This window comes from Callospermophilus lateralis, chromosome 4, assembly GCF_048772815.1.
Source record: "Callospermophilus lateralis isolate mCalLat2 chromosome 4, mCalLat2.hap1, whole genome shotgun sequence".
In the NCBI taxonomy this organism is placed as follows: domain Eukaryota; kingdom Metazoa; phylum Chordata; class Mammalia; order Rodentia; family Sciuridae; genus Callospermophilus; species Callospermophilus lateralis.
In genome coordinates, this window is record NC_135308.1 from 97,312,543 (window position 1) to 97,338,902 (window position 26,360).

Consider the following 26,360-nt stretch of genomic DNA (forward strand, 5'->3'; position numbering starts at 1 on the left):
GGAGGAGCTGCGTACATTGTTTCAGAACGAATTTTTTAAAAATCAGATTTTGAGGGCTGGGGATGTGGCTCAAGCGGTAGCGGCTCACATGGCATGCGTGAAGCCCAGGTTGGATCCTCAGCACCACATACAAATAAAGATGTTGTGTCCGCCGAAAACTAAAAAATATTAAACTTATTAAAAAATTATTTTAAAAAATCAGATTTTGACAAACATTGCACACAGTCCATTTCCTAAGTGAGGGAAAGGAAGGTCGCCCTCTGGTTTCTCACTTGCTGCCCCTTTAAGACTTAAAGTGGAGGAAAAACGAAAGCGCTGCTGGGAAGGAGGGCGGGGCCGCGTGGTCCCGCCGCCTCCCGGAAGCTCCGCGACCCGGTCGTCTGCCGCTCTCGCGGGCGCGCCTCAGCGTGGGACCTCGGCCCGGCCCGCGGTTGTACTGAGCGTGAAGAGTCGCGGGGACAGATGATAATCGTGCGGTGTGCTTTCCTTCCGACCGGGGCGTTAGCAAAGCCAGAGGAGGAGACCAGGAGGACCGCGCCTGCTCCTTTAAGATCGACTCCTGGCCTCCCCTGGGGGACAATATTGTGGTCACAAAGCACCTGTTCTAGTCCCGTCATCTTTCCTAACATTTAACGTATGTATCTGGAGGTCACCAAACAAGCGCTTCATAACCGAGTCTTCATTGGTGCCAGGGTGGGAGGGGGAAGCGTTGGTCTTGATGACATGGAGTCCAAATAAAAAAATAACCTCATGTTTGCCCTTTTTATTTTAAAACCTTATAAGTGTAAGGTTGAAGGGATAACCCTGTACTGCTAAGCATAAGTAGTCTATTGGAGGTCAGGACATTAGGGATCCCTTGGATCCCCAGGCATAAATGTGGGATAACTAACACCATCCGAAGTCTTTGGCCTGCCCTGTTTTTTTGATATTTGAATGAATTGCCAGTTTTTTAGTGGGAGTTTATGCATAAATATCTGGATTATTTTGAGAAATTGGAAGATGTAGCAACTTGTTCCTGGCAGCAGTCTCTAGTTTGCCGCAGCCCTTCTGATATCCTACAAACATCGTTCATCAGTCACTTATCATGTCTAGACACTTGGAGGCATTCGAGGTTTTTGACACCCTAGTCTAAATATTGGGTGGACACAAGACTTTGTAAAACATTTATGCCCTCCGCAGTCCTGTAGTCCCAGTGAGTTGAGAGACTGAGGCAGGAGGATCACAAATTCAAGGCCAGCCTAGGAAACTTAGTAACACCCTGCCTCAAAATAAGTTTAAACTAGAAAGGGCTGGAGATGTAGTTCAGTGGTAGAGTTCCCATGGGTTCAATCTCCGCTACCAAAGGGAGGGAAAAAAAGTATGTGTGTGTGTGGCAGGGGATGTAGCTCAGAGGTAGTACCACAATCCCCTGCACAAACAAAATACCAGATTCTAAACAACTTCGGTGTCTGATTTCTGTTTAAGATGATATTCCTCATTCCTACTTATCAAGGTATTTTTCTGTAGGAAAAAATCTGCAGTCAAGCTTAGTAACATCAAATCTTCAGAGATTTACAGAACAAGATTTGTGAGTTGATGTCTCTTTAGTAAAATTTAATTTATAAGGTGTTTTTTTCCCAAGGGGGAAAATCTGAATCTTGATTGCATTATTTTATAATATGACAACTGTTTTTTTTTTTTTTTTTTGGTACTGGGGATGGAACTCGGGGGCACTTGACCACTGAACCACATCCTTAGCCCCGTTTTGTATTTTATGTAGAGACAGGGTCTTACTGACTTGCCTAGTACCTCACTTTTGCTGAGGTTGGCTTTGAACTTGAAATCCTCCTGCCTCAGCTTCCCCAAGTCACTGGGATTACAGTCATGTGCCATGATGCCTGGCAGACAACTGTTTTTTTGTTTTGTTTTTGAGCTAGGGTCTAATTATGTTATCCAAGGTGGCCTTGAACTTCTGGGCTGAAGGAATCTTCCTGTCTCAGACTCTCCAGTAGCTGGGTCTACAGGTTTGTGTCCTTACACTTGCTGGTATGATAATCTTTAAGTCCAAAGTTTCCAATTTTTCAATTGTTTCAGTAGTTCAATTAAATTTATACAGGCCTATTAAAATAGGTTAGAAATCATAATCTAGAGTTTATATATGTTCATATTATAATTGTATTATATAATTAAATAATAATATTATGTATTACATACTATAAGTTTTTATACCTGTGAAATTTTATAATTATATAATTAATAATAATATTACATATTACATACTATAAATTTTTATACCTGGGTCACAGGTTAATGAAATGATATAGTCAATATAATTTGTGCACCTCTGCACATAGTATAATTTGTTTACCCCCACAACTCTTGGCTAGACTTCAAAAGGGCAAAACCTATGTTTGTCTTGTTAATTGCTCTGTCCCACCAGTAGAATTATAAGCTTCCTGAAGACAGGGGGCTTTGTCTGTTTTGGACTGATTTTGTTCAGTTGCCAAGCATGCCTGCTTAAAGATAAGTGTGTTGTTAAGTGTATGAAAGAACTTTAAAGATCTACCTTATTTTATGTAACAGGCATTTTTTTTTTTTTTTTTGGAGCATTCTTCCCAAATGAAATGCTTGTGTATTTATTGTTCTAAATTATTAAAACATTTCATAGTGAAAAGGCAACAGAGAATTGGATTTTTCTAAGTTGATGCACCAAAGCTTTCCTCTGACATGAACTTACTTACACTTGTGAATTGTCAGATAAAGAACTTACACTGAAATATTTTATTTTGTAATAGGATCTGGAAATGTTGGCTAGCATTAGAATTTTCAGTATTATTTTTGCTTTTAGAGATGCAGAGATTCCAGTTGTGATCAAGTTGGGAGACAGCCTCTTGTTCTTTTCCCATGAGGAACAGCCTTTATGAACAGCAACACTGAAAGAACTGTTTTGGAAAACGACTCATGGCTTGGAGCCTAGGTTGGAAAGTTCCCAGGTACCACTGGGGTCTCCTTCTGAAGACTATAAGAGGCAGTGGTTTTCTCCTGTTACCCTGGGGTTACTGTCCCTGGAGAAGAACAGGAAGCTTTTGGGACCATGGAATGAAAGCTTTCCTGGAGGAGAACACTGAAATCACCAGCAGTGGCAGCCTCACCCCTGAAATCCAGTTGCGGCTTTTGACCCCTAGATGCAAGTTCTGGTGGGAAAGAGCTGACCTGTGGCCCCACAGTGATCCTTACTGGGCAATCTACTGGCCAGGAGGCCAAGCCTTGTCTAGGTATTGCCCTGTGGAAATGGGCTTTTTTTTTTTTAATATTGGGGATTGAACTCAGGGGCCCTCTACCACTGAGCTATATTCCAAGCTCTTTTTATTTTGAGACACAGTATTGCTAAATTGCTGAGGCTGGCCTTGAACTTGCTATCTTCCTGCTTCAGTCTCCGGAAATAGATGGAGTTACCTTGCCTGAGTAGTGGGCCACCCTGCCTGGCTGTGCCCAGCTTTGAAAAGGGTTTCTTTAAGTCTGTCACAGTTCCTTTCTTCTTTCAGTTCCCTCTAACTCTTCATTTTTTTTTTTTTTTAATCCTCTCGCAAAAAGATGAAAACCCAAAAGACAGGCCTGCTTAAGTCCCAAGCTGTCCATGATTTGGGGTGCTATTACCCTGCCTCTTGTAGTAGTTGCCTATTCTCCCATAGAACAAGAGGTGTGACTGGCTGCTCAAGGATTCCTTCTTTTTTATTGGCTCATTGACATCTCAGGGGAACTTTAGAATTGAATATGCATTTTTAAGTCCCACCTTCCAACTCTTTGTACTACAAAGGTCTCAGGGCATTGTTGCCCATAGCCACACTATGCTTTTTTTTTTTTTTTTTTTTAATTAAAAAGTAGCTGCTGGAACAAAGGCAAGAGCTTAGTTGGCATGTCAATCTAATCTTGTTCTAGCATTGGTAATGATTTCATCTGGTTATGCCTTGAGGTGAGAGAAATATGAAACAAAAGGATAAGGACTTTGTTTTACAGGAATGGTATTGGCCTATATAATCCACGTTATACATAGTTGTATTTTTTTGCTTTTTTGGGGTGTTATGGATTGAACCAGGAGCACTTAACCACTGAGCCACATCCCCAACCCTTTTTACTTTTTATTTTGAGACAGTGTCTCACTAAATTTCTTAGGGCCTTGCTAAATTGCTGAGACTGGCTTTGAATTTATGATCCTCCTGCCTCAGCCTCCTGAGTCACTGGGATTACAGGCATGTGCCACCATGCATAGCTGTAATAGTTTTAAATGCAAACTATACAAATGAAAACAGAAGTTTTAGGAGAGGGTATTATGGGTGCTCTAACACTGAAATACATTTTCCCCTTTTTATTTTATTTTTAAATTTTGAGACAGGGTTTTGTTAAGGCTGGCATTGGACTTCTGAAAGTCCTGTCTTAGATTAGCTTCCTGTCTAGAGTAGCTGGGATTATGGAAGTGTACCACCACACCCAGCTAAACATAGAAGTTGGTGGGGGGTGGTGTCCAAGGACTAGAAAGCTTTTTTGGTGGTGCAAAACAATTCCAACTTTCTGATTGTTATATTGCCCAAACTTCAAGCTTTATTTAGTTACATCATTTTGTTTATTTATTTATGGTACTGGGTATTGAACCCATTAGTGCTTTACCACTGAGCTTCACCCCCAGTCCTTTTTATTTTGAGACAGGGTCTCGCTAAGTTGCTTAGGGCCTTGCTAAATTGCTGAGTCTAGCCTCAAACTTTCAGTCTTCCTGCTTTACCCTCCTGAGTCAATGGGATTACAGTCATGCACCACCACACCCAGCTAGCTACATCATATTTTTTAAATGCTTTTTTTTTTTTTCCCCAGGGTATTGGGGATTGAGCCTAGGAGTGCTTTACCCACTGAATTACATCCCCAACCCTTTTTATTTTGAGACAGTCTCACTAAATCCTGAGGTTGGCCTCAAACTTGCAATCTTCCTGCTTCAGTCTCCTGAATCACTACAATTAAACATGTGCCTGACTGAACTTGTAAACTTTATTTATTTATTTATTTTGGTGCTGGGGACTGAACTCAGGGGCACTTGAACACTGAGCCACATCCCCAGCCCTATTTTGTATTTTATTTAGAGACAGGATCTCACTGAGTTGTTTAGTGCCCCACTGTTGCTGAGGCTGGCCCTGAACTTGCAATTCTCTTTGTCTCAATCTCTTGAGCCCCTGGGATTATAGGTGTATGCCACTGAAGTCCAGCTGAATTTGTAAACTTAAAAAATAAAAAATAGTTACTAACACTAAAAATACGGGAGGTTTATATAAAGTTTTACTTTGTTTTGAAAAATAGGAATACCTATCACACTAGGACTCAGTGCAGCAACAATTAGCTGGTAGCGCCTTTCTCGTTAGGCATGAACACCTCTCCTTTGCAACAAGTCCCCACTGTTTCTTGTTATTCCAATCCTTGTATCATCTGTGGGTTGACATTATTTCAGTGTTTCCTCATACATCTTTACTTCTGGTAACTACTTATCCCAGCCCAAATTCCTTGGTTGAACTGGACTTTGTGCCTTACCAAAGAGGTCACAGAACAGTTCAAATAGCACATAAAATCTCTCTATGGTGCCCAACAAAAGTAGACAGTGAATATTGGATCTAATTAGTTCTGACGATAGCAGTATTTTGTCAGTCTTAATTTCTGGTGCTTGGTAGTTCCTGGATCATAGTAAGACAACCTAATGTTTTTTTGTTTTTAAATTGACTTGAAGAGCATGGTTAGTTTGTTGTGTGGAACTACTCTTCACCTGAATAGAACTACTCTTCACCTTGCCACCTCTGCCCAGTTCTATAGATCAACTGTTTGTCTCAGTCTAGTCAATCAACTTGCAAGTTTGTACCAAGTTCTCCTAAGTTCTGCTGTTTCTTTGCCCAGACAAACCCAAAGACATTTTTATATTATGATCTCTCCTAACATTTTCCCATTTCTTTAAGACATATGTTCTTCTTTTTATTTAAGGTATCTTTTGGATAATCCTGATGTTGTCAGAGGAAAATCTGTATTAGATATTGGAAGTGGATGTGGAGCTACAGCTATTGCTGCTAAGAAGAGTGGAGCATCTAGAATCTTGGCCAATGACATAGACCCAAGTAAGGATTTCATACTTAAACATATCTCAAGCTCATCTTTTTTATTTTCTTCCAGAATAAATATGTACAGATGCTTCAACATATCTTACTGTCATTTGTATTTTATAATCTGATATTGTGAGCTTATGGTTGGTGGGACATTGGGAGTCCTCTGAGGCCAGAATTGGCAATACGTTTTTTCCTAAGAGTATTTGTATTTGTGTCATCAGATATTCCCAAGGGAAACCAACTGGGAATGCTTATGCTGGTTTCTGGGCTAGGAATTTCCTAAATATCTAAGTAGTGTTATTTGGTCAAAACCCAAGTGAGGATAAGCATGTTTCTTTGGAGGAGATTTTTATTCCATTAGGGCCCAAGTTGAAACAGGTAAATTTTAATTTTATCTGATTTTCTTCTTGTCTACACTTATAACTTGCTGCCTTTACTCAAGTCTAGGGCTTTTTTCCCTGTCTACAGTAAAACTAAAAACAACCAAAAAAAAAAAAAAAAAAAAAAAAAAAAAAAAAAAAAAAGATAGCCTAGTTATTAAAATCAGCAAATGTTCCTCAAATACAAATATTTCCAGGTGTTCTGTATTGTTTGTTTTGCTTTCAGGATATCTAGTTATATATTTGGAAATTGCAGCAGATAACTTATATTGGCATAAATTTTAGGCTTCTTTACCTAAAAAAAACCAACTTTCCATGAAAAGGAAAAAATACTGTTAGAATATTTTAAAAGTTATTGAATCAATAGGAAACTAAGATAGCCTATTGGCATATGCTAACATACCAGTTCATTATGTGCTTTTGTAAAGTTGCAGGACTGGCTATTACACTAAATTGTGAATTGAACCAACTGGATCCTATTCCCATTTTAACCAAAAACATTTTGAATTTGGAACAAGATAAGTGGGAACTTGTTGTACTTGGAGATATGTTTTATGATGAAGATCTTGCAGATAGTCTTCATCAGTGGTTGAAGAACTGCTTTTGGACCTACGGAACTCGAGTACTGATTGGTGACCCTGGGCGGCCCCAGTTCAGTGGACACAGCATTCAGCATCAATTGCACAAAATAGTAGAATATTCACTTCCAGAGGCTACCAGGAAGGAAAACAATGGACTAACAACAAGCACAGTGTGGGATTTTCGGCCTTGAGTTATCAAAGTGCTTTCAAATATGAATGTTGTTCTGTTTGGATTTAATCCTGAACGTTTTTGTCTACAGAAGATAATTCTCTATTTTAAAGAATGTAGTTCCCATTAAATGGAAAATTTTGTTTATAAAACATGAAGGTTTAAAATGTTGTCAGTCTTTAATTCTTCATTTCTATGCATGCCAATTACAGAAATCTCTATCTGCAATTTTTCATCTAGTTTTTTGGAATATGATTATAGAAAGCAATACCCATTAGTGGTGGTGTGCAGTCCAAATGGTGGAGAAGAATTAGCTACTGTAGCAGAACCTGTTTCTATAGATGAGTAAGAATATTTATTTAATTGGTACTGGGGATTGAATCCAGGGGTGCTTTACCACTGATATATATGTCTCCACGCCACCCACCCACCCACCTGCTGCCCTTTTTTTGTTGAAACAGGGTTTCACTGAGTTGCTAAGGATGAATACAAACATGTAATCCTATGATTTTCTGAATCACTGGGGTGCACCAAGCAAGAATACTGTATTTAAAGTCCAGCATAGTTGCCTATGCTGTAACCCCAGTGACTGGGAGGCTGAGGCAAGAGGATGGTAAGTTTCAGGTCAGCCTATGAAACATGTGAGACTTTGTCTCAAAAATATAAAATAAAAAGAGCTGGGGGATATAGCTCAGTGCTAAGAGTGTGGCTGGGTTCAATCTCCAGTACTGGGGGGAAAATGGTACATTAAAAAAAAATTATCCAGCTGTGAATGTTGGCACATTCCTGTAATCTCAGTGACTTCTGAGTCTGGGGCAAGTGAATCACAAGTTCTAGACCAGCCTGGGCAACCTAATGAGACCCAGTCTCAAATAAAAAGGACTGGGAATGTAGCTCAATGGTAAAATACCCCTGGGTTCAGTCTTCAGTACCCACCACCAAAATTATAAACCTCCAACTTAAAATAATTTTTAAATTAGTAAATTCTATTAATACATAACAGTGGGAATCATTTTGACATATTCATAAATACATATAACATAGTTTGTCCCATTTAACCCCCTTTTGATTCAGCTTTGGTTAATTAGAAATTACAAACTACAGTGACATTGGATATTTGGCAAGAATTAATTTTACTGTTGTATTCTTTGAAAATTAAAGATGCTAACCTGGTTATTGTCCTTTTCAGCAAAATGAGAAAATTATACTTTAGAGCACTGCTGGAATTCAATTTGATTAAGCAAAGAGTAGAATTAAGTTTAAACATCTACAAACCCTTTATCGATTATCCTCTCAATGATTTATGAGGGGGCCACAAGATTTTTGAGGTATTTAAATGTTACTTAAAATATTTTTTAGTGTCCCAAGTACATATCAGTGAGCCCTGAAATGACTTAATAGTTTAAGAAACAGATTTTTCTTAAGACTATTCACATTTAAAGTGATTATTGATATATACAGATTAATATCTACCAAATTTGTAAATAAATATTTCCTATTTCTTTTTTTTTCTTTGTCTTCCATTATTTTTCTTCTGCCTTCTCTGGTTTTAATTGAGCATTTTTATAATTCTATTTTTTTCTCTTCCTTTAGGATATTAATTATACTCATGAATTTTTTTTTTTTTAGTGGTTGCCCCAGAGTTTGAAGTTTACATTTACAACTAATCCAAATCCACTTACAAGTAAACTGTACTATTATTTCATGGGTAGCACAATTACTTAAACAGAGTATTCCCAGTCCCTCTCTCCTGTCCCTTATACCATTGCTGTCATTCATTTGTCCATAAGCTATAGTTTTATTATTATTATTATTACCTGTTACTATTTTAAACTATGCTCTCTTAGAGCAGCTAAGAAGAAAAAAATATTCTGATTTCATTCACTTCTCTAATGCTCTTCCTTTCTTTATGTAGAGCTACATTTCTGGCCTATATCATTTTCTTTCTTTCTGAAGAACATACTTTCACATTTCTTGCAAGGCAGGGAACAAATTACCCCAATTTTTCTTTGCCTAAGACAGTCTTTATTTCTCCGTCACTTTTGAAGGATAATTTCCTTGCATATAGAATTTTAAGTTGATGTGTTTTTCTTTCCACATTTCAGGTACAGATGTTCCTTAAAATGGTGCTATGTACTGATAAGATCATCATAAATTGAAAATACTGCAAGTCAAAACTGCATTTAGGGGCTGGGACCATAGCTCACTGGCAGAGCTCTCATATATGCGAGGCACTGGGTTTGATCCTCAGCACCACATAAAAATAAAAATCAAAAATAAAAATAAAGGCATCCTGTCCATCTACAACTACAAAAAAACCACCACATTTTTAAAAAAATGTATTTGGGCTGGGCGCGGCCTAAAATCCCAGCAGCTCAGGAGGCTGAGACAAGAGGATCACAAGTTCAAAACCAACCTCAGAAAAAAGCAAAGTGCTAAGCAACTCAGTGAGACCCTATCTCTAAATAAAATACAAAATATGGCTGGGGATGGGGCTTAGTGATTGAGTATTACCCCCCCCCCCCCCAGTTCAATCCCTGGTACTCAATTAAAAAAAAAAAATGCATTTAGGGGCTGGGATTGTGGCTCAGAGGTAGAGCACCTGCTTACTATGTGTGACACTGGGTTAACTTCTCAGCACTGCATTTAAATAAGATAAAGGTCTATTAACAACTAAATATAGACATGTGTTATTTATATATATATTTATATATGTGTTTACATATAAATAGTACACACACACACACATTTATTTTTTTAAATGCATTTAATACACCTAATCTGTTACAGTCTGGATGTCGATGTCTCTCTCTCTTTCTCTCTCTCTCTCTTTCAGAATTGAACCCAGGGGTGTTTTACCAATGAGCTACTTCCCCAGTCCTTTTTTATTTTGTAAGAGGATTTCACTAAGTTGCTGAGGCTGGCCTTGAATTTGTAATCCTTCTGCCTCAGCCTCCCAAATTGCTGGAAATACAGATATGCACAACAATACCAGGCAAATCCCTCTTTCTTTAAGTTGATTTTCTCAGGTAATTTGTTAACAATAGAAAGCCGAGTTAACATATCTACTGACCATCATAGGCTAGCAACACAAGATGCTTTAGATTATCAGTTGTTTACCCTTGTGTTTAGGTGACTGATGGGAAGCTATGGCTTGGTGCCATTCCAGCATCTTGAGAGAGTATTATACTGTCCATCACTAGCCTGGGAAAATAAAAATTCAAATTTGCAGTATGTTTCTACTGAATACATATCAACTTTGTACCGACATAAATTTGAAAAAAGTTAAGTCAGAGATTGTCTGTATTTTACTCAGTTCTCTCCTTTGCATGATTTCTGAAGAGAAGTCTAATAATATGATTTTTTTTTTCCCTCCAGTACTGGGAACTGAGCCCAGGGGAACATTACCACTGAGCTATTATTTTTTCTGGTGTTCTCATATTTGTATTACATCTTTTGTAATTGTCCATGGTTCTTGGATGCTGTTTTTGTTTCATTTGCTTTTCTCTCTGCTTTTTAGTTAGGGAAGGGTTTTTTTTGGCATATCTTCAAGTTCTGTGAGGTTGGTGTTGGCCATATCTATTCTACTGGATTCTTCAATTCTGTTTGTATAGGGTTTTTTATTTCTAACCTTTCCTTTTTGTCTTTACTAGAGTTCCTATCTCTGCTTACATCACTCATCTGTTCTTACATGTTGTCTTTTTTTTCTTTTTTCTTGGTAGTACTGGGGATTGAACCCAGAGCCTCCTGCATGCTAGGCAAACACTTTACCCCTGAGCTACATCCCCAGCCCTTGTCTTTTTTTTCCATCAGAGCCCCTAACATATTCATGGTTATTTAAAATTTTGAGTCTGATAATTCCAAAATCTCTGTCATGTCTGTATCTGGTTCTGATGGCTTGCTTTGTCTCTGTAGACTCCAGTTTTTCTTTTCTCATGCCTTGTAATTTTTTGTTACCAGCTGAACAAGTTGTGTTGGGTAAAAGAAACAGGTAAACTAAGGCAGTATGAGGTTTTATGATTATCTGGTAGTCAAACTAGCATTTAAAATGAAATTAGATTCTCCTCTTCTGTTGGTGGGTGGGATCTGCTTAAGCTGGAGGCTGCTGTAGCTGAGAAAGGCCATTTAGTGTTATCAGCTAATCACAACAGGGGATGCCTGCTGGCATCAGTTCTGAGGGTACAGCTGACAAAGCTGGATTCTTCTCCACTACAACTGAGTGGTGTGTTGCAGCTCTTAATGGCAGGCTATGCCCACCAGTGTCACAGCAGACCCCAGAAGTTCACCACCAATTTATTCTTTCCGGATTCTTGTCTCACAAATTCAAAGAAAGAAACCCATAGAGGGAAAACTGAATGTAAAGGAGCAGGATTTATTCAAGTGGAAAGAAAAGAGACAGAGCTCTTGCAGGGTAAGATAGGGGTTGCTGCTTGAGTGTGCTGTCTAGGGGTTTACGTAGCTCATGGGTCAACACTATTGGTTCAAATTTATGCTAATCAGGTCTTGATCATCAGAGATATTGTTCAGTCCTTAAGTAACTTTCCGAAATTTCTATTTGGGTCTGCCACCATTTCCATTTCCCATCCCCATGGGGACTGGCAAGGCCCCCACACAGGGTGATAGTTTGCAGGTCCTGGCTTGCTGTGCCTCAGGCCTACACTGGCATGGTGGGCTCCATGCTTGCCACCCATGTTCCAGTCTGCCAGAGCCTTTGCTTTTCCCTGAAGAAAGGCTTGGATTCTGTAGTTACTATGTGTTAAGAGGCTAAAATTCTCTCTAGTGTCCTTGTTTTTGTCTACTTTGGGGTTTCCCTAGGGATTCCTCCCCGCCCCCCCCCCATGCTGGGGACTGAACCCAGGCCTCACACATCAGGCAAACACTCTACCACGAAGCCACATGCCCAACCTCAAGATTCCTTCTTGGGATCCGAGGCTTGCAATAAGGTGTGATATAAGGAGGTGGGTAATACCTTACACCTCTCCTACTGATAAGGTTGGTGATAAGGTGTGGAAGAAAGGGATGTGTTCTGTAGTTCTGTGTTTAGGTCTCAGTCTTTGAGTCACCCTGTGTACCTATGACCTTCTCAGCTTTTCTTTTTCCCCCATTCTCTTGGTGAGAAGTTTAGATGGACTAAGTTGGGTATTTCCCTTCTCTCATGTGGAAGGGTTGAGGGGGCTGGATTGGGCACTTGATTTTCTCCAGGTCAGTTGGACTGGTAAAAATTCCCTTGAGTTCTGGCTTTGGTAAAGGAGAATAGAATAGTTGGGCATTTTTCTTTTTCTTTTCCTTTTTTTTTTTTTTTCCATACTGGGGATTGAACCAGGGGCACTCTACCCTGAGCTGCATCCTCAGCCCTTATTAAAAATTTTAAATTTTGAGACAAGGTCTTGCTAAGTTGCCAAGGTTGGTCTTAAAAGTGCAATTCTCAGGCTGGGGATGTGGCTCAAGCTGTAGCGCACTCACCTGACATGCGTGCGGCCCGGGTTCGATCCTCAGCACCACATACAAACAAAGATGTTGTGTCCGTCGAAAACTAAAAAATAAATATTAAAATTCTCTCTCTCTCTCTAAAAAAAAAAAAAAGTGCAATTCTCCTGCTATAGCCTCCTGAGTCACTGGGATTATAAGCGTGCAATATTGCACCCAGCTTAAGTTTTAAAATTCTAAAACAATATTAATGTTAAATATATGAAATATATTCTACACAGCAGAGTCCATAATATAACCCCTAGAAAATTTTGTTATATTCAATGTGATCCTTATTACGTTTTGCTTTTTTTGTTTTCAAAAGGAATTGAATTTGAACAGTAAAATACATGTTAAACATTGTAGAATATTCTCTAGAATCATTTCTAAAACAATTATGTAAAACCTTTATAAAATTATTTCTTCTATATGTTTCCAACTTTAATTAATTATTGAAAACTCAAATACCACCAGCCAGGTGCAATGGCACATGCCTGTAATCCTGGTGGCTTGGAGGCTGAGTCAAGAGGATCATGAGTTCAAAGCTAGACTCAGAAACTTAGCAAGACCCTGTTTCTAAATAAAATATAAAAGGGCTGGGATGTGGCTCAGTGGTTAAGCGCCCCTGGGTTCAATCCTCAGTATCAAAAGAAAAAAAAATGCTATCAAACACAGAAAACTCTAGACAATTAAACTATGACATTTCATCGGCTATAAGATGCATTATAGTGTAAGCTCTGATGGAATAAGATGTGAAGAAATGAATCCATGTAATAACTACAATTTACCTCTGTTTAAAAAAAAAAAAGAAATACGTAAGTTCTGTGAAAAATTACTAAATCTAATCTTCAGCTTTGCTTTTGGCAAATGATCATTTAAATACTTGAGGAAAGTAAGAGTCAGAGCTAAGAAAGTAATTTTAGAAATATCTTTATTTAGAATTCTCCTAAAGTTTATATCAGTAAATTTCTCTTATAACAGCTCAAATACCTACTAGGAGAAGGAAGTCTTGAGGTAAAACAGACCACTTACACTTTGTTATTAAAGAAACAAAACCCAGCCCCCCCACCCATACAGAGTTCATGCTAGAATACCATTTCATAAACAATGACTCATCCAATGAATAGCAATATTAGAATGTTTAAGTCCAGTTAACTTCAAAGCACAAACATGTATACTTAGATTTAGCTGATTCTTAGAGTTATAGCTTAAATAAGACGACGGCAACAATAAATTGTTAAATTAAGTGGAAAGCAAATATCTACAGACCATTTCCTGGGAAAGTAGTTTTGATGAGCTTTCATAGCTTACATAAGCTTCAATAAGCATCAATACACAGTCCACATTACTTGCTTTAGTTTGTTTGGGCCTACTAATTGATCCAAGACTTCTCGTGAAAGATCTATAAAAGAAAATAATAATAGTGTATTAATTCACATAGTCAAAGATATTTAATGTTTCCTCGTGTATAAATTGAGGATGATGATAATTATTGTACCTCTTAGGATTAGTTAAAAGATTTATTTAAATAAGATGATATATGAAGCATAGTATACAACTGAATTAATGGTAGCCCTATTATTAGGACTGGGGATGTGGCTCAGTGTTTAAGTGCTTCTGGGTTTAATCCTTGTACCAAAAAAAAAAAAAAAAAAAGACAAAAACAAAAAATGATGTAAACCTTTGTTCTCCCAATGATAATAACTTCCGATTTCTATACACTCTCTGGTTCTTTTCTTTTTTGGTGGTGATATTAGGGATAGAATCTACCACTAAGCCACAACCCCAATCACCACCACCACCACCCTTTTTTTTTTTTCCATTTTGAGATGTGGTCTCACTAAATTGCCAAGGCTAGCCTCAAACTTGCAATCCTCCTGCCTTAGCTTCCCCAATAGCTGGGATTATATGCATGTGCCACTACACCTGGACACTCTAGTTCTCTTGCTTGCAATAAACTTTTTTTTTTTTTTTTTGCTTAATTTTGTTTTCTTAAAATATGTGTTGGGCCCACTTTTTAAATTTCTATTGGCCTATAAAATTTACAAGTCTAGGAGCCCCTAAATTAGACAATTTTATAACTGAGTTAAAAATATGTTGTATTTACAATATAGATTGTATTTACAGATTAAGTTTGCTATAACTTTTTAAATAATAAAATGTTATCACTCGTTTTTAAGTCAGATTTTTAAAAATCTAAAACTGACTGCAAAAAGAGATAGATGCCAGGGGCTGGGGATATAGCTCAGTTGGTAGAGTGCTTGCCTTGCCTGCACAAGGCCCTGGGTTCAATCCCCAGCACCAAAAAAAAAAAAAAAAAAAAAGAGAGAAACCATATCAAAATCACCGCTTCGTGAAATCCATCTAAATGTCTAGTGATATCAATTGGTTAAAATAATAATAATGCATTCATGTAATAGTTGTCCACTAAAAACCATGCTTTGTAATGGCATTATACAGATATGGAAAATGTTCATCTATAGGTCAACTTTTCACATTCTGGTAAATGTTCCCTCCTCTAACCTTTGGGCATGTTTTAGCTTCCAAGGTGACTTAACATACCTGCTGGCTTTCTTTAATCCTGTTCACTTCTTTGTAAATACTCCCTTCATTAAACCCTGTTCAGTCACACTACTTTAATGCTTTATCTATTTCATGCTAAGACTTTGAAGAAGCTTAAATACAGATTAATGGTATGATTACCCTTTTATACTCTTGTTAATAAAACTAAGATAAAATTACAGAGAAAACAACAAATGCCTGTGTCTTAAAAGTATTACAGTGATATGTACACTTCATCTAATAATAGGGCTACCATTAATTATTGACTTATTCAATTGTATACTATGCTTCATATATCATCTTATTTAATCTTTTAACTAATCCTAAGAGATATAATAATTATCATCATCCTCAATTTAGACATGAGGAAACATTACTATGTGAATTTAAGCTATAACTCATGATCCCATGGCAGAATACATGACAGAAATTCAGACTCTGGATGGTAAAAGTGAAATGATTCCTTATTATGCTACTGATGTTTAATGTCACCTATTTTTTTCCCTTTCCTAGTAACAAGATGCTTCACACCAAAGGCTCAGGAAATTTCTTTTGAAGAAAGAATTATAAATTGAAGATCAGGTGACTTAGGTTTTACTTCTAGTTCTATCAGCTTTTTCTTTTTTTCCTTTGGTTTTAGAGATTGAGCTTAGGGGCATTTTACCACAGAGTTAACATTCCTGTTCCCAGGCCTTTTTTATTTTGAGACAGGGTCTGGCTAAATTGCTGAGGGTCTTGCTAAGTTGTCAGTCTGAGAAATTAGTGAGACTGTGTTTCAAAAAATAAAAAGGAATGGAGGTGTAGCTCAGTGGTGGAACACTTGCTAGGCCCTAGATTCAATCCAGGTAATTAGGGTGGGGGACTATCCTTTAAGCAAGGTAATTGGGGTAGGGGATTGTCCTTTAAAAGAAACTGAAGCAAAGTGCAATGGTAGGTAATCCCAATAATTTGGGAGGCTGAGGCAGGAAGATGGCAATTTCTAGGCCAGCCTTAGCAACTTAGGGAGACTTTTAACAACAGAGCAAAATCCTGATTCAAAAAAAAAAAAAAAAAACATGCTGGACATGGTAGTGAATGCCTGTAATCCCAGACACTCAGGAGGCTGAGTCAGGAAGATCACAAGTTCAAAGCCAGCTTAAGCAATTTAGCAAGACCCTGTCTCAAAATAAAATTTTTTTTAAAGGGCTGGGGATGTGGCTCAATGGTTAAGTGCCCCTGGGTTTAATCCCCAGTATCAAAGATAGATAGATAGATAGGATAGATAGATATAAATAACTGAGGATGTAGCTCAGAGGTAGAGTGACCCTGAATTCAACCCTAGTGCCCCCTCCCCCCAAAAAGGAAACTGAAGCAAGCCATTTCTGTCTTAAAATACTTTTTGGCATTTTGGGCTAAATCTTGATGTATGAATTATCCAGTAATCTTAAGAACTTGACTGTAATCAGGCTAAAACAAATCCTCAACTATGAGCAGAGCACATCCCAGTGACTCAGGAGGCTGAGGCAGGAAGATTGTAAGTGAAAGCCAGCTTCAGCAATTTAGTGAGGCCTTAAGCAACTCAGTGAAACTCTGTCTTAAAAAAAAAAAAAAAAAAAAAAAAAATTTAAAGGGCTGGGTTGAAACCCCCAAGACCACAAAGGAAATTCAAAAATATTAAAAAATAAGTTGAATATATAATTTATTTTCCCTCAGTGATGGCAACAAAAATATATAATGCTAGCAGATTCAGGAATACTGACAGCAAAGAGGGAAAGGGTAATTTAGAAACATTCACTTTTTTTTTTAGTTTTTGGTGGACACAACATCTTTGTATGTGGTGCTGAGGATCGAACCCGGGCCGCATGCACGCCAGGTGAGCACGCTACCGCCTGAGCCACATCCGCAGCCCTCAATTTTCTTTTTTAAAAAATTTGTTTCATTAAAGAACCTTTATTAAGCTGGTCACAGTGGTGCACGCCTGTAATCCCAGTGGCTCAGAAGGCTGACAGGTGAACTGTAAATTCAAGATCAGCCTTAGAAACTTAGCAAAGGCCCTAAGCAACTTAGACCCTGACTCAAAATAAAATATAAAAAGAGTTGAAGATGTAGTTCAGTGGTGCCTCTGAGTTCAGTCCCCAGTACCCGCCCCCCCAAGCAAACAAACAAAATTAATAAAAGCCATTGTATATGAACTTTTGCATTACTATCAGATCTCCCAATTTTATGATTAAACATCTCCAGAAGCCAAGTGATTTATTCTAAGTTTTGGACAGATGGCAGAAGACTGGGGATCACTACTCATTTCACTTATATTATTAAAAACTTTGTCACACTGGGAAAGTAACATTCTAATACCTTACTTTCCTATTCTGTGATATTAAGGATCAAAAAACTAAGATATAATAATATATAATGAAGGAGTTGGCTAGGTCAATCAAAAAAGTGCTAAAAACTGGGAAATGCTGGAGTAAACAAGGTTAAACAAGTTTTTTAACTATAGTTTTTCTTGGAGACTTTGATAAATTAAGATTCATTAAACTTTGCAATTTTTTTGGATACATAACCTTTTTTTTTTTTTTTTGTCATATGCTACACCTGTGAATATCTTGTAAGAATGCCATATCATGCATGTAACTATAGTGAATCTGAGGAATATCAAAGCACTTTAAGGAAAAAATATGACCACAAGGTGGCAGAAGGACACTATGATCTTTATTTGGGCAACACTTTGACAGGTTTGCATTCAGAAAGTCCCTTTTGGGTAAAATTCCATTGTGTATAAATGCCACATTTTTTAATCCATTCATCTACTGAAGGTCATCTAGGTTGGTTCCACAGTTTAGCTATTGTGAATTGTGCTGCTATAAACATTGACGTGGCTGTGTCCCTATAGTATGCTGTTTTTAAGTCCTTTGGGTATAGACTGAGTCAAATGGTGGTTCCATTCCCAGTTTTCCAAGGAATCTTCACTGCTTTCCATATTGGCTGCACCAATTTGCAGTCCCACCAGCAATGAATGAGTGTGCCTTTTTCCCCACATCCTTGCCAACACTTACTGTTATTTGAATTCACAACAGCTGCCATTCTGATAGGAGTGGGATGAAATCTTAGAGTAGTTTTGATTTGTATTTCTCTAACTGCTGGAGATGATGAAAATTTTTTCATATATTTATTGACTGACTGTATATTCTCTGAGGCTGATTCATAGTGGGGCAGGCAGGGGGAGCATGGGAGGAATAGATAAACGGATAGGGGAGAGGAGTGGGAGCGGGCAGTGAGTTAGAAATGATGGTGGAATGTGATGGATATCATTATCCAAAGTACATGAATGAAGACACAAATTGGTCTGAATATACTTTGTATACAACTAGAGATATGAAAAATTGTGTTCTATAGGTATAATATTAATTGTAATGCATTCTGCATTATATATATATATTTATATGTATATATATAATATATACACACACATGCACATACACACACACACACACACACACACATATCTCCCTTTTGGGAATTCACTACTCAGAAAGAATAAGGTAAGGGAATTCCTGAAGGATTGGAGAGAGGATTTATATGGTATGTTGTTCATCAACAGGGAGTGTCTAGTTTAGATCATTAAAAACAGGAGCAGTGGCTTGGGGTCTTTTGTAACCCCGGGTTTTATCTTTCCTGTGTATTGTAGATATTAGGTGTACTTTGCAGGGTCTGCAAAGCAGGCAGATTGTAAATGTCTAAATATATGTTTATTTAGCTATTTTTAAAACAACTGGATATGTTAAAAAATCAAAAAGTTATATATTGGTGCCTTTTTTGTTTGTTTTTAATTTTGTGATTCTGGCAATTTATCCAAGGACCTTATATGTGAGAGGCAAGTGCTCTACCACTGAGCTACATCTCCAGCCCTTTTTATTTTCATTTTGAGACAGGATCTCACTAAGTTGCCCATGCTGGCCTTGAACTTGAGATTCTATTGCCTCAGTCTTCCTAGATGCTGGGATTAGAGGTATGTAACATCACATGCAGCTTTCTATGAGGTTTTTTGATAATGATTTTAAACAGTCTACCTAAGAATAAGTTTCTGGTTGATTGTATACATTTTTTCTGACTTGACATCTATTAAAAGTAGAAGGAAAAATACCAGTTATTTTCAAATAGTAACCAGAAAGATTATCAAGGTAAAATTAGGAATGATTAATTTTACAACATGTATAGCCAAGCTATACAAGACAAATATAAAAAAAGATTAAAACAGAACTATTTCACCAAATGTTACCGGACTAAAGGTACCACGTATTCTTTCATTACACAATGAAATACATGTATACAACCTACACATGATTTCCAAATGTATGGCTGAAAATAGATTTTTGAATCCATGGTGCCTCATCCATTTAAAAATAGTGTTTGCCCAGTACAGTGGTGCACACCTGTAATCCCAGTGGCTAGGGAGGCTAAGGCAGAAGGATCACAAGTTCAAAGCACTCTAAGCAATTTAGCAAGGCCCTAAGTAACTTAGTAAAAATAAAATAAAAAAGGCTGGGGTTGTGGCTCAGTGATTAAGCACCCCTGGGTTCAATCCCTGATATAGAACAACAGCAACAAAAACCCAAACCAAAACAAAAACCCCAGAGTGTTAAAGTGAGAGCTGGGTGCAGTGATGCACGCTTGTAATTCCAATTACTTGGGAGGCTGAAGCAAGAGAATTGCAAGTTCAAGGCTAGCTTGGGCAACTTAATAAGATCCTGTCTCAAATTTTTAAAAGGGCTGAGGAACATAGCTCAGTAGTAGAGTACCCCTAGATTCAATCTCAATCCCCACCCCCACCACACACAGACACACACACACACACACACACACACACGTATTAAAGTGGAAGGGATGAAGAGTTCTAAACTGAGGAAACGTTTCTTTGAAGACAGATGTGAATGGAGTATTAGTATTGAGGGTGCTTTCTCTTCCCTGCAAGCCTAGTGAATAGAATTCTAAGGAGATCAGTTGGAGAGTGTGATTTGTCCTTGAAGCTGGAGAGACATATTAGACTAATATCAGAGCCATAAAAAGAAAAAAAAAAAGGGCAGAAAGTTAAGGTGATAGTCCAGGTAGCTAAACAGGACTGAGGTTGGAAAATATCTGCATTCCTTTTGTCTAAAGCATGTGTTTCCTACAGACAGATATGGGCAGGCAAGGAGTTGCCTTATATTTTGCCTTTGAAAACAACTTAGATGGCTAGGCAACCTCAAAAGAAAGATACTGAAGGTATATTGCCAGGTGCTTGGAGGCAGAAGAAAACACTAGCTCCTGGTCAGAACAGACACATTTGCTTAAATCAAGAGAACTACAAATAGGAGATACCTATAATAATGAGGGGAGTGGTAGAAAGTAGGATCTGATGAACTTCAAAAGTGCCTATAGATCAGGTTCAATTCTCCCACACAGCCTGGGGTGCTGACCTGAGATCATAGCAGTAATAGAAGACTTTGATTACTTTACCTCCCCGCTCCTGCCCATCCCAGTCCCATCTTGACTGACATTGATGGGGCCAGAACTATGGCTGGGGTAAGGCAGAGGAGGAAAGGGAGAATTATGAGATGGAAAAATCAAGAAACTAATGATGTCCCCTTTCCTCCTATAGCCTTTATACCTACAGCAAACCTGAGCTGGGAAGCAAGAAGGTATAACTTGAAATTATTTGGAATTCAATACATTAGTATTAAAACCTAAGACTTTTAAATTATTGAAAAAGAAGGTTTTAGTGATATAAAATGACAAGGTATTAACTATAAAACATGAGGCTGGGATATAGCTCAGTTGATAGAGTGCTTATTGAACCCACAAGGCCCTGGGTTCAATCCCCAACACACACACACACACACACACACACACACACACACACCAAAAAAAACTATAAAAAAACCTATAAAACAGTGATAAGAAAACACAGTGGTGGGGGGTACTGGGGTTGTGACTCAGTGGTAGAGAGCTTGCCTAGCATGTGTGAGGTACTGGGTTTGATTCTCAGCACCATATAAAACAAACAAACAAACAAATAAAGGTATTGAGTCCATCTAAAACTAAAAAATTATTAAAAAGAAAACACAATGACAGGCTAGGGCTATAACTCAGTTAATATAGTGCCTTCCTTGCATGCACAAGGCCCTGGGTTTGATCCCCAGCACCACCAAAAAAAAAAAAAACAAAAAAACAAAACAACAACAACAAAAAACAACTCACTGGCACTGGTTTGTGATTTCATCTGGCAATAAGGAAAAACTGGCCCCTTAAGAGCAAGTGTGTGATTAAAATAACACAAGAAAAGTAAGAGTCAATTTAGAAGTACTCCTTGCTTGTTTAGTGTATTGGTTAAGGATATACATAGCTCAATGGGTAGAATTGTAAATTTATAGTTGGTGTGCTACAAGAATCCATTGTTAAAACTGACATTTCACATACTGTGGTCTCATCTATTAAAAAATAGCCTACCTGGAGGTGGGGGGGCATGGGAGGATTATATGAACTTTAGATATGGCAAAGGGGTGGAAGGGGAAGGGAAGGGACATGGGGGTTGGAAAGACGGGGTAATGAAATGGACACCATTACCCTAAGTACATGTATGAAGACATGAATGGTGTGACTCTACTTTGTATACAACCAGAGATATGAAAAATTGTGCTCTATATATGTAATATGAATTATAATGCATTCCTGCTGTCTTATATACCAAATTAAAATTTTAAAAAATAGTCTACCTATTAGAATACAATTTTCTGGCGTTTTTAATGACCAGAGACCCTGTTTGCCTTCTCAAAATCCCTACGACAGTGTAACGTACCCAGCCTCAGTTCTAGGAGTTTTTCTGGTTGTAATCATTTCCTTAAAGTAATTCTGAATTTTTAATAAGTTGAAATACTCCACATAACACAAAATTCAAAAGGTAAAAAGGGTATACCTATTTCTTACCTATTGAGGACTTCTTCCTATTCTTTCCTACCTATTACTCTCCTCTAGAGATAATCATTATTATTATCATCATCATCATCATTAGCAGCTACCAGGGATTGAAGCCGGGGAGGGCAGGGCTTAACCCCTGAGCCACATCCCCAGCCCTGTTTTATATTTTATTCTAGAGATAGGTCTCACTGAGTTGCTTAAGGCCTTGCAAAGTTGCTCAGGCTAACTTTTAACTCTCATCCTCCTGCCTTAGCCTCCTGAGCCACTGGGATTACAGGTGTGCGCCACCAAGCTCAGCAAGATAACTATTACTACCAGTTTCTTACAGTTCCTTTTGGCTCTTGAAAAATGAGGCTATAGTCTTCATTAAGACAGGCTGTTCAGGGCTGGGGTTGTGGCTCAGCGATAGAGCACTTGCCTAGCAGGTGCGGGGCCCTGGGTTTGATCCTCAGCACCACAAATAAATAAATAAATAAAGATATTGTGTCCAACTACAACTAAAAAACAAAACAAAACAAAACAAAACAACAACAAAAAAAACTGGCTATTCAGCCGGGCTCTGCAGCTTGGAAGGCTGAGGCACAAAAATTACAAGTTTGAGGCCAGCCTTAGCAACTTAATGAGACTCTGTTTCAAAGTAAAAACGATAAATAAAATGGGCTGGGGATGTTCCTCAGTGGTAAAGCACCCCTGGATTAAAAATACATAAATAAAAGACTAGCTGTCCAAACACTAGAAAACATGATCAAAGTTATCAAAGAAATTTCCAGGATAGTAACTTGACCTAGGGGAAAAACTATTTCCACTATAATTAGAGAAATGAGCTGGAAGGACTAGATATAATTACTAATTCACATGGAGATCCAGGTTATGTTAAGGTATGAGACCCACTAGGGGGGAAAATGTGAAAGGGTTGAGGTACCATAAATTCTGCGGTAGGGTGAAATTGAGTCTCATGGCTCCTATGTAGGTCAAATGAGCTATGGCTGCTTTATTCTTCAGTGAGGAGCCACATTAGCTTGAGTCAAAATTATACTGAATATCAGTGTCTACAACCTGATGAAATAACACTTAACAGGTCATTCAGCATATGTCACAAATGTAATAATTTAAAATTGAAATTTTTATTGTCTCCATAAAGCATCATGTTTAGTATCATGACCACAACAATTGTTGCTGTCATCATCCTTATATAGTTAATGTTTACTGAATACTTACCAAACCATCACTACCACCACCACCACCACCATTATAATTATGACTAACATTTATTGAGTTCTTTCAATGTGTGAGGTATCACATAAAGAGTTATCAGGTAGAGCCAGGCATGGTGGTCTATACCTGTAATCCCAGCTACTCAGGAAGCTTAGATGGGAGAATTGCAAGTTTGAAGCCAGCCTTGGCAACTCTGTCTCAAAATTAAAAAAAAAAAAAAAAAAAAAAAAAAAATTAAAGGGATAGGGATGTAGGTCAGTGGTAGAGTGCCCCTGGCCTCAATTCCTAATACTGGGGGGAAAAAAAATTGGTTTTAGTAAGTAACCCTCTGAAGAAGATACTGTTATCTGCCCATTTAATAGATAAGAAAAACTGTATTAAGATGAGAAAAATGGATTAAGTAATTTCCTCAACGTCACACAGTTAATAAAAGACAAATCCAGGATTTAAACATAAGCAGTCTATCAGACTAACCTGTTATTAGGGGGCATCCATGGAAGAGTAATATTTGTATCTGAGGACAGTAAGTAAGGACAGCTTTTACAGCTTCATCAGTCAGATTTACACAACCTGCCATATGAATCTCCTATTTAAAAAAAGAAAAGAAAGTCAAAAGAAAAAGTAGATCCATAATATAATACACACACACACACACACACACACACACACACAAATAACAATATAAGAAAAGTCTGGGAAATACTCTTATGCAAAAAGAAACAAATATCTACTTGAAAAAAAAACTATATAGAAAGGACCATATAAGTCTTAAATAGTTTGGAAAGTAAAGCAGCATTAAAAGTTAAATGCTCCACCATTTTATAAAGCAATTTGGCAATATCGATTACAACTGAAGATGTGTATACTCCTCAGAACACAGCAATTCCAATTATAAATGTCCAATACAGAGAAACTGTTCTACATGTGCACAAGGAAATAATTAAACATGCCCACTACAAAAAAAATATTTACAATAGTAAAGACGTGGAGAATTGGTTTAAAATATACTTTATTAATAAAATAGAATATGATAAAATATTTTAAATTAAGAAGATGCAGTGGTGCACAGTTGTAATCACAGCTACTAGGGAGGCTTAGGCAGGAGGATTGTAAGTTTGAGAACATAGTGAGCAACTTAGTGGAACCCTGTCTCAAAAAGGGGATGTGGCTCAGCAGTACAGTGCTTGCCTAGGATGCATGAAGCCCTGGGTTCAATCCCCAGCACTGAAAAACAAAAAACAAAAAAGAGTGAAGGAGGGGATGAAAAAAGGTCTATGAAATACCTAATTAAAAAGGCTTGATCTTCTGCTTAGAAAATAATTTCTGAGCAGGGCATGGTAGTAAACACCTGTAATACCAGTGACTTTTGAGGCTGAAATAGGAGGATTGCAAGTTTGAGGCAAGCCTCCACAACTTAGCAAGACCCCTATCTTAAGATAAGAAATAAAAGGGGTTGGGGATGTACCTCAGTGGTAGAGTAACCCTAGGTTCAATCCCTAGTGCTACAAAAAAATAAAAACAAAAATTAATAAAATATGGGGATAATGTAAAATTCAGTTGCCATCATCTCTAGAGATATTTAAAAATTACCTCTAATTTCTTGGCACATAATCCACTCACAAGTGCAACCACACCATTGTCAGATACCTAAGCAAAGGGAAAAAGACACAGCCCATAAATGGTGTGAAGGAAGTAAAATTTTCTAAAATTTATTAATCATTTAGAGAGTTTATTTTCCATTTAGCAAATATGTCTTTTAGACATACATCTCTCACCTTTGTTGCTTAAAATAATTAAGAGTACACCAATTTACAATTCTTCAACCAACAAAAGCACAAAGTGGTCAATAATTTCAATAATAACCAAAAGAATTATGTTCTTCTGATTAGTTATGGAAATACATTGGGCCTGAGTAGCCCTCAAAAAGACCCTTATCATAATCAAACTTCTCCAGCCACCTCCCACCATAATTAAGTTTTTGTCAGCAAGATTTTTAGAGTGTCAACAGAATTTCACAGAATTTCTTCAGGGACCTTAATGGGATTTAAAGCTTCCTATTTCTTGTAAATGCTAGGTTTGTAGAAAAAAAGTGTGTGATAGACTCTGTCTCAAGAGAGCTCACTGTATAAAAGTTACTATTTCTGTTTTCTGTGGTAAAAACTTGTGAAACTCTGTCTAGCCTAAGAATATGGGACAAACAGTAACTGTTATGTACCTGCCCACTGTCATGTAATCACTCCACTGAGTATAAATCTAAAAGAATTTTCACACCCAGGGTCCAGAGATTTTTAGGCATTAACCCCTCTGGACCACTGCAGCTTAAATAAACCTGCTTCCTAAAAACTTCTCGGGTGTCTAGCCTCATCTGTCCTACATTAGGCCAACACAGAGTCTATATGTTTCAAGTCCATATTTCACTTACCTGAGTAGCTGAAAAGTCAATACTTTGCAAAAATGGGCAGTTTTTTCCTAATGCGTGTAAGGACACATCAGTAATACTTAAGCATCCACCTAGATCGATAATCTTGAGCAGGCGGCAATTGAGTGCAAGAGCAAGGACTCCTTCATCAGTGAGATTGCAGCACCTTTTTAAAATAGCTTCATGGAGATATGAACAAGATGAAGCCACAGCTTTTATCCCTGGGGGACAACATAATATCAATGAACTATATATGTGTGTATGTATTGTGAAATTAAACATTCCCAAAGAAACAACTGTGATAGAATTTCTTCAGGCAAGCAGCAGATGGACAAATTCTTCCCACTAGGAGATATCAACACAGGCAGGCTTATGGGCGCCTATATAAGGTAAGACACCAAAGGCTTATTTTATAAGGGTTATTTTTGTCCTTTAGAAAGCAAGCCATTACTCCTGACTTTTGCATCTGACTTACCATTCTCATGTTTAGGTATATCTTCCAGAATGTATAGACTTAACTGACCA

At 37.7% G+C, this 26,360-nt stretch overlaps 2 protein-coding genes across 9 annotated transcripts in view; one reads left to right on the top strand and one right to left on the bottom strand.

The window, feature by feature from the left end:
* The window catches only part of Etfbkmt (electron transfer flavoprotein subunit beta lysine methyltransferase), a 37,351-nt gene extending 29,946 nt beyond the window's left edge, over positions 1-7,405 (top strand). The window contains exons 1-5 of one of the 6 annotated variants that reach the window (XM_076852747.1): positions 346-634; positions 1,917-2,003; positions 2,828-3,254; positions 5,992-6,122; positions 6,919-7,405. In XM_076852747.1, the coding sequence (XP_076708862.1) occupies positions 2,941-3,254; positions 5,992-6,122; positions 6,919-7,262 (789 nt within the window). In that variant the 5' untranslated portion in view covers positions 346-634; positions 1,917-2,003; positions 2,828-2,940 and the 3' untranslated portion in view covers positions 7,263-7,405. Of the gene's footprint in view, positions 1-345; positions 635-657; positions 1,568-1,916; positions 2,004-2,809; positions 3,255-5,991; positions 6,123-6,918 lie in introns of those variants that run through there. The other 5 variants (XM_076852748.1, XM_076852751.1, XM_076852746.1 and 2 more) reach the window with 5 other exon arrangements.
* A 6,215-nt stretch (positions 7,406-13,620) lies between these two features.
* Amn1 (antagonist of mitotic exit network 1 homolog) overlaps positions 13,621-26,360 on the bottom strand; it is a 37,371-nt gene continuing 24,631 nt past the window's right edge. For 2 of the 3 annotated variants that reach the window (XM_076854264.1, XM_076854267.1), the window contains exons 4-7: positions 25,839-26,056; positions 25,007-25,063; positions 23,891-24,002; positions 13,621-14,108 (exon numbers count right to left, since the gene is read on the bottom strand). In XM_076854264.1, the coding sequence (XP_076710379.1) occupies positions 14,035-14,108; positions 23,891-24,002; positions 25,007-25,063; positions 25,839-26,056 (461 nt within the window). In that variant the 3' untranslated portion in view covers positions 13,621-14,034. The remainder of the gene's footprint in view (positions 14,109-23,890; positions 24,003-25,006; positions 25,064-25,838; positions 26,057-26,360) is intronic. The other variant, XM_076854265.1, reaches the window with a different exon arrangement.